Source organism: Nicotiana sylvestris, chromosome 4 (genome assembly GCF_000393655.2).
Source record: "Nicotiana sylvestris chromosome 4, ASM39365v2, whole genome shotgun sequence".
NCBI classification, from domain to species: Eukaryota; Viridiplantae; Streptophyta; class Magnoliopsida; order Solanales; family Solanaceae; genus Nicotiana; species Nicotiana sylvestris.
This window is the reverse complement of record NC_091060.1, coordinates 93,104,190-93,113,049: the sequence shown is the minus strand read 5'-3', so window position 1 is coordinate 93,113,049 and position 8,860 is coordinate 93,104,190. Positions and strand designations below refer to the sequence as shown.

At 34.2% G+C, this 8,860-nt stretch overlaps 1 protein-coding gene across 3 annotated transcripts; it reads right to left on the bottom strand.

The window, feature by feature from the left end:
* Nucleotides 1–425: 425 nt before the first annotated feature.
* Nucleotides 426–8,801, bottom strand: LOC104227570 (bidirectional sugar transporter SWEET1a-like). Of its 3 annotated transcripts, XM_009779844.2 has the most exons (6): nucleotides 4,181–4,255; nucleotides 4,040–4,076; nucleotides 3,821–3,916; nucleotides 3,386–3,665; nucleotides 910–1,029; nucleotides 426–797 (listed from the first exon to the last, which is right to left on the bottom strand). In XM_009779844.2, exons 1-6 carry the CDS (start codon nucleotides 4,221–4,223, stop codon nucleotides 621–623), a joined length of 753 nt encoding a protein of 250 aa, XP_009778146.1. In that variant the 5' UTR covers nucleotides 4,224–4,255; the 3' UTR covers nucleotides 426–620. The 3 variants fall into 3 exon arrangements, with proteins under 3 accessions (XP_009778146.1, XP_009778143.1, XP_009778144.1); XM_009779841.2 differs by lacking the exons at nucleotides 4,040–4,076; nucleotides 4,181–4,255 and adding an exon at nucleotides 8,591–8,801; XM_009779842.2 differs by having other exon boundaries at nucleotides 4,040–4,240.
* Between the last annotated feature and the right edge of the window lie 59 nt (nucleotides 8,802–8,860).

Sequence of the window (8,860 nt, the reverse complement as noted above, 5' to 3'; positions counted from 1 at the left end):
ATGTAGGTAAGATTACTAATCTAAGGAAGACTCAAAGAATACATATGAAAAGTTTGACAAGAAAATTAGATAAAATAGAAAAAGTAAAAGCTGCTAAATGTTAAGAAACTTAGGTCAAAATAATAATATAAAACAAGAAAGAAGACAAGGATGTAAGGAGAAAGAGATGAGAGATTCTTATTTCTTCCATGTATTCAAATGTATATAATGTGATACCCAAACCGTCTATTTATAGGATAATATTTAGGCAATACAAAAGAATGTCATGAACATGGTATTAACTATTGAGATCATGGGGAAAGATCATGGAGAATGTTATGGAGGTGTGGGAGTTACAACCATAATAGTAAGAAGTAGTGGGAGGTTAATGGAGAAGAATAGTAGAAGTAACTTCTTTAGGAGTTATAGACATCCACTATATAGTATAATATTTCATAACACTAAAAAGTTAAAAAGAAAATATTTATTACACAGTGATTGAACTTTCTCTATACTTTTGAACCTAACTCCTTTTTCATTTGACATTAGACTAGTGACCATAACTTTTGATCCAACCAGAGTTAAGACAGGATAATACTTTTTAAGTACAAAAGTTCAGAAACTTTGTGTACATATGAATGTTATGGATTTGCATTCTCATTTTGGATGTCGACTAGCTTCCCGTCTTGGAGTTTCCCAGTCCTCATCTGATCTACTGATTCATTAATTTCGTCTTTCTTGACTCCTTTTTTATCACGATAAACTACATATAAAATCAGCTGTACTGCTCCTAATATAGTTCCGGCAGCATTTGGAACCTATAAAACAACACTTTTGTGAGATTTAATCTTAAGATTTGTCAATGTTATTAACTTTCTGGTCATGAAATGACCTAAGTATAAGTTACTGAATAAAATAAAAGCTACTTACAAAAATGAAAGGGTCCTTTCCAAGCAGGGAGAAGATTGACCATGAAGTACTGTTGATGAAAACAGATAGAGACAAGAAGAACGGCATGTACTCCACGCTTTTAGATTTGATCACCAGCCTCTGCCAAGGGAAAGAGAAGGAATGAAAGAAAATAACGTAAAAGAGTATCTTATTTGTTTCTTTCTTTTTTTCAAGCCACTTATTTTATCTAAATTTGTCTAATTCATTCAGATCATGTACATAATTGTAAATCATTAATGCTTGTACTAAATGAATTATGAAGGTGACTCTTTACCACCACCATCACCGCCAACCAGCTCCACTATCAGCGACCATGCATAACTATCACTGCCAGTCATTTCCACCATACAACCATCACACTGCAAACACACTTCCATCGCACAGGTACCACCCCTAACCACTGCCAATCTCCATCACACAACCACCACCACAACCCAATAACAACCACCTCCACAGCCAATCATCACTGGAAAGCTAGCTTTCACTTATGGCCACCACCGATACAACCACGTCTGTCAATTACAACTGCACAACCTCCACCAGCCAGCCAGCTCTATCAAATACAATAAATATTAGGCACCACCTCTCAACCATCAGAGTCGACCAGCATCACCGTCAATTTCCACTACCGCTAGCTTTTAGAGCGTGCTTAATCAAACAATTTTTACAACACCATGTAAATTAAGATTTTCTTCAATATTTTGTTAATTATTACTTAGTATTCTATTTGAATTTAATAATTATTAATCTTAAAGTAAATTTAAATTAAACACATTCAAGTGCTGAGATAAAAGACATCCTTAAATATTTAGTGCTCAATTTTAGAAGAAATTATTTTATAGTAATAATTAAATATGTTTTCAAATTCAAATATTGTAAAAACATGTAAATAAAATCAGTGATATAGTTACCAGAGACTGACAAATAGACTGACATATATAAATTAGCCAACCAATGACAAAAGGTGAATAAAATGCCTAAAACTGGCAACACACGCAAATATATATTATAAACAAGCATACCTCTTGTAACCTGTCCACAGGGGCGGCTTAACAAATTCGGTGGACTAAAGCAAAATTTTACCAAGAGGCCTTAAAATTTTCTTGAAAAAAAATTTCATATATATTTTTATTCAAGTCTATTTTTCTAACTAATCTCTAAAAGTCAATTAATTTTTAATCAAACATTTTTTCAATTGACAATATAGCTAATTAACAGATGTGGATCTAGAATTCTAATTTGATGGGTTCAACCTTCAAAATTATGGATTCAGAATCTAATAGTTCTTATATTTCACATATATATCTATGTTCCATATAAGAAGTATAGAATTCAGTTGAACCCGTAGCTCTAAGGCTACATGTGCCCAGCTAATCAATCACATGGCTAAAAAGTTCTCTTACCCATTTTTTATAAAAATCTTAAACTAATTTTTATCTTGAGATATTAAATAATTTTACAGAAAACTAGTCATATCACCTACTATTAACAATAATAAAAAAAGGCCCCAAGCCTTTGCCTTAGTGGCTTTGGCCTTGAGCTCGCACTGCTGTCCACAACAAAATGACCAATCAGTAAATAAGACAACCTACATCTAAAGGTGAAGAAAATGTCCAAGCACACGAACTTAAAAAGAACAGATCATGAAGGATGACAAACTTAAAATTTTCTTACTTTTAGTCTATGTTGCTCAGACTCTCCAAAAATATTGTCGGGTGTGTATCGGATCCTCCAAAAGTAGTATATTTGTGGAGAACCCGAAACCGGCGCACAGTATTTTGGAGAGTCCGCGTAACATAACTTCTAGTACCCTATTGAGTATAATTACTTAGTATTCTCTCCGTTCCATTTTATGGGATACACTTTTATTTTTAGCTTATGAGATCTTTTTTTTTATGAACTATTTACCTCTGTTTGGACATAGATTTTGACTACTTTTTTTCAAACAAATTGAAAATATTGTTTGTTCATGGAATTTTATCAGTTTTAAAAAAAAATTGATCTAGTTCCACAAACTGGTTTGGACCAGTTTTTTGGTGAAACTTTTTCTTCCATTCACAAAACTTCAACAACACTTTTTTAAGTAAAATGCATGTCCAAACACAACTTCAAACCTCCAAAATTATTTTTCAACACAACTTCAAAAATTCTTTTTTCAAATTTCAACCAAATCTATGTCCAAACGCTAGCTTAGTCTAAGTATCTTTATTTTACCCTTAATAACATGACTTGTCGGGACCCACTTGATATAAAAGTTCATTGTTTATGGGTAGGGAAAATGAAGATATATGAAACTCCCACCATTATTCATTTAAAAAGGTATGTTTGGTGCTTTGCATATATTTGGCTAACATATCAAAAGTGTTCTTTAATTTATTAGATTCCATACCTAGTCAAACACCTTCACATATAATGGGACGGAGGAACATGCATGTGTAAGAGAAAGAGTACTTACCATTACAGAGAGAGGAGAACCATACATCATAATACAAGCAGCTGCAAAAGCAAAGCCACAAAAGAGCTTCCTTCTATTGCCATGAAATGCCAACATGGAAACCAAGGCCAGACTTGAGAAGATAGAAAGAACCACAAAGAGGTATCCGCAGATCTTGGCCTTCCCTTTCTTGGGGGAAAATATGAGGAAGATAAGCACGTAGGTTGCCTCCAGGCCAATGCCTATGGCACTGATGACAGTTACCAGCAGGTTGTTTGGTGACACAAAAGGTAAACTGTACCTGTTTGAATCACCAAAAGTCAGATTCCTAAATTAAACTCAATAACTTCTCAAAGAAAAGTGGAAAAACAATGCTAAACTTATTTTACACAGAGTATTAATAGGAGAAACATTAAAGGTTTTCAAGTTACAATGGAGCTACTTAAAGAAACTTACCAGGCAGCGAGCAAGCATTGGAGCAGACTTATTAGATAAGGCATGCAAGAGAACTGTTCTGTTGATTTCTTCCTAATAATCCTTTTGAATGTAATCCTGTATGTAGTGTCAAAATTTGATCATTTAGTCACTTTTAGCTTTGATGAGGAAAAAAACCAAATAAGAAGACAAAAATAGCACGCGTAAAAAAAAAGAACGAAAATTTTGAAGAATTCTTACAAGGGCGCCATGAAGAGTAATAAACCAAAAACATCTCCTATTCCAGGGAAAAAAGAAAAAAAGGAAAAGAGTATAATAATCAATATCCAGAAAAAAGTAGGAGTAAGCACAAGAAGATGCATGGACAATGAACAATCCCACCTAAAATTCCGAAAGTAGTGTGGAGAATTTTGATGTCTCTCATCTCTCTTCAAGCTACAAAACTGGAAATGAGCATATGATGCAGGGCTTGCAAGTGGTTTCTGGGTTTATATATGTCTAATGTAGACCCAAAAGGGGCTAATTTGTCTTTTACTTGCATGATTTGCAGTAGCAATAGTATGGGAGATTTGGTCCTTTTTTAATAAGCATTTGATATTCGGAATTCACTGGTCTGACGAATACATACGCATCCATTGTTCCATTAAAGGGTAAACGCTCCTTATCAGGATTTTTTCACATAATATTTTCCCACTATATCTTTCAATCATATATGTGATCTAAATGTTTGGACTTGAAAACATATTTTGAACTTTAGCTTTTCCGTTGCTGTAATATATTTTTACTTTTTCCTTCAGCATTAATTTTCTATACTTATATTATGGAAGAAATAAAAGGATTTGACAAAAAAAAATAGGAATAGTTCAAGTTCAAGCAGCACTTTGTGAATTGCTATTTCCAGTTAGTTTGGAATAGTGCAAAGTACTAGTACAGCTTTCATGCGCAATTATCATTTCATATACTCAAATATGGTTGACCTATACCAAAAATCTTGTCATTTTATCTCAAGAACTTGTCCACAAGAATGCATACTTTGTAAAAAACATGGCAATTAAGCTCATAAACACATAGATTATTGAAGTTCTCAAATCTAATTATCACAAGCTTATGTTTAATTCAATGTAGAAAAATGCCAAGCTAGTCATGTGTTAATTTACCACTAACATTATGTTATACTATTTGCTCAATTGAACTCCAATCTGATCAACTTGATCGACTCTTTAATGACTCTAAGACAATATACAGCTAAGGGGTTAACAACCCATGAAACTAATAAATTTTAACTAGTAATAATATGATAGGATTCACAATCTGCGATGCTAAAGTCTTGTGTCAAATCCAATTTGATTTTAAAATCTGTAAAAACACTTACCTGTAGAAGTTTTCAATCACTTCTTTCAACCATAATGTTAATTCATTATGAACTCAAGTTATAATTACTTGAGTCTTATGTTAGATAGGATCAGAAAAGAGGTTATTCGCGACAAGGTGGGTGTGGCCCCTATTGAGGACAAGATGCAGGAAGCACGACTTAGGTGGTTTGGTCATGTGAGGAGGAGCACAGACGCCCCGGTGAGGAGGTGTGAGAGGTTGACATTGGAGGGCCTACAGAGAGGTAGAGGTATGCCAAAGAAGAGGTGGGGAGAGGTGATAAGGCAAGACATGTCGCAGCTTCAGCTGACCGAGGACATGACCCTGGATAGGAAGGTATGGAGGTCGAGAATTAGGGTAGTAGAGTAGGTAGTCTAGAGTGTTCATAATAGTAGTATTGGCATGCAGTCTCGCTTTCTGTTGGTAGTAGGTTTTTATGAATATCCGTTGTTTTCTTTCATTGGTGATTACCTTACTATCTTGTTGTTTTTATTCTGCTTTTATATGGCTTTTTGGTATTGTCCCTTCTTATCTATATTTTCATTAATGTGGTGCTTATGCTTTCTTGAGCCGGAGATCTATTGGAAACAGTCTCTCTATCCTCACAAGGTAAGGTAAGGTCTGCGTACACACTACCCTCCCCAAACCTCACGGTGTGGGATAATACTGGGTATGTTGTTGTTGTTGTAGTCTTCTGTTAAATTTACAAGTCATCTGGAGCCCAATATGTCAAAGCAACTTTGGGTGAAACCCAAGCCAAGGGGAAGAAGAACAGAAGAGTTTGCTTTAATAGGGGCCCAATCCACCCAAGGTTTTCTCAAATTAATGTTGAATTTCGTTGGCCATGGATAGTAAAGTTGAAGAGGGTGAGAATAGGTGGACCGGTACAATAATAATCATCTAGGTATTTATCATATAGCAGAAATAGTCATGTTTCTACAAGTTCATAGATAGTGTATCTTGAAGGAAAAAATCCATAAAACAATGAGATAAATAACTTTAGTCATCTTATAACTATTTTTCAAAAAAGAAAACTACTTTTCCAGGTATGGGTATTTTCATTATAGAAGGTTCTCGTATGCCATGAGATTTGATAAAATAAGGTTCTCATTTGCACGTGAGTGGGAATCTTGCTTTCTTCCTTTAACTATAAATGTATAATCACTAAAATTTTCTATTTAGGGGGAAAAAGAGATTGACCTTTAATTAAACGCTCAAAGCCTCACCTCTCTTTTGCTTCTTCAACATCACTGGATTCAGAGAGCATATAAGAAATAAAGAAAGGAGATTTATTGGCGGTTGATATTTATTTCACTCAACCTTATCTTCCGCTTAAAGTGGAGCAAAATCAGAAGTACTGAAAACTGTTCTAATAGAACTTCGTCATAAAGACCAAAAAGCATCCGCATTAAGATATTCTAAGAACAAAAAGATACCCACTAATGGAAAATTGTATTAAATATTACCAATAATTTTTGTTTTCTTCACTAAAAAAGAAAAAGATTCCACTCTGTATTCCATGCACCACTATCCTCTCTTTTACGTGCAGTCCTTTCTTTTTGGTTTAATGTTTAATGAATTTGTAGTACCTTTGTGGAAGGAGAAAAAAGTTATATTAGGACTACTTGTTAATTTGATTCAGGAATATTTCCAGGAGGAAAAATGTTGCAATCTCTAATTAGTTCGAATAAGAACAAACGGGCAAGTGAAGGTGAATGAAACGAATGAATAAGATGAACTAAGTTGCTGGCACCATTAGGAATGGATCACAATAAAGAGGGAACAAAGAAAAAAAGATGAGGAAAGTAGAAGAAATACAAAGTGATTAATCTTCTCCAGGACTACAAGCAAATCATCTTTAAATCAAATACTCTATCTTTTCAAAAGCATTAGTGCTTCTTGAAAAGACAAATGCGAGTTATAAATTCTATCATGGCTTACGAATATAGGTCAAAAGTTCACCTCCACCATGGCCACTGATGTCTCCCAATCATCGTTAAACAAATTGGGTTTTTGGATCCACATAACAGCACAAGTTCAAATAACTTAACTTTTTAATCTCGTATTAAATATTTGTTTTTGTTTCTAAGTTTTTTGATATCTTTAAACACAATTCTTTCATGAATTTAAAAAAATTTATCGATTTTCATTTGATTTCCTGTTTAAATCAACTTTTAAGACATAGCATATATAGAAAAGGGCTAAATCATGTTACACAGACTAATGTGTCATCTGTAAAGACACGGACACATTAATCCCGGTACTAGCTCACTAAGACAAATCAGAGTCTACTCACTCAAATTACAAAGGATCTTGAAAGATAGCCGAAGCAACATAAATAAAAGAAATAAGAAGAAAAAAGGTAATTAATATGAAGCAATCTCAAAGTACTTGCATAGGATGTCAATTAACGTTGATAAGACCACTTGTTACCAAGTGACATCCGTGCATAGGATTTGTCTATCGTACCTTGTTGTCACATTGAGGTACTAACACCACGCTCTTAGGAATTGCAAGTGACTACTTATTTAGAGATGTCTTGTGTAGATTGCTCATTAGTTGCCCCAACTTGTATTGTGCCTCACCCGAACAAGTCTCAGATAGTATTTAGAACATGGTTGAGAAAAGAACTAGCAAACTTAATACTAGCTCAGCCCCCTACTGCTACGCGGTAAATGAAGGTTAAGGCTTTAAACACCCTCTAGGTACCGCAATTCAGTATTGTGGAGGGCACAAGCAGAGGGATATTAAAGATTTCTACAATGTTGAGGTGAATTTTGGTTTTAATGATGAAATCCTTGAGAATTGTAAGAATAAACATCTAAGCCCTATCTGGGGATATTCCCAGTATGACTAACTTAGAGTTTAAATACTATAAACATGAGTAAGGTCTGGTTAACATTAGTTTAAGTGTTGTGTTGTCCTGTTTGACCAAGTTTTGCTTGGTTAAAGAAGTATTTGAGCTAAAGGAAGAATGACAATTCAGGGCTTGATGAATTGAGAACTTGAGGAAACTGAATTAATTGGTATTTTCTCTAACTAGCATGATTTAAAGTCGAGAGTTGCATGGTATAGAAGAAATCCGAAATTAAGACCTTTCTGCTCAGCCTAAATACTGCATTTTAATTCCTTTAAGTTTTTTTAATATATTTCAAATATGATAATATTTACCATATAGAATAAATAAATCACTGTTAAAACTTGGAACAGTAAGGACTAAGGTGCAACGGCATCAGCTAGTTGTAATATTTGACAAGATTATGATCTATGACAATGAATTTCATAAAAACTTAATTGATATTAAAAATTTAGATGGGAAAGAACAACAGACAAAGAAGGTCTGATCCATGTAACGAACATCCAATGAGAAGATAGTGAGGGCAAAACTGAAGACAGGATAGTGAGAAAACAGTAGTGTACCATAATTTTATTAGCCAACGAGAGCTTTGCCCCGAATGCTCCCATCCACATTTCTTCAGAAGATTCGGCTTTTTGACGAAATTTTCCGCTTCTGAGGACCCTCTCATGGCTGTAAAACTCCGCATAATTATTTTTAATCACAGATCCAACAGGAATGGACTGGGTTATATCGATAGTGCCTGGTACAAAACGCTCCATAAAACATAATCTGGTCAAGCTTGGTGCCACTTGGTTAAACCCATGAAGAAAATCGAAAACTCAACTTGGTCG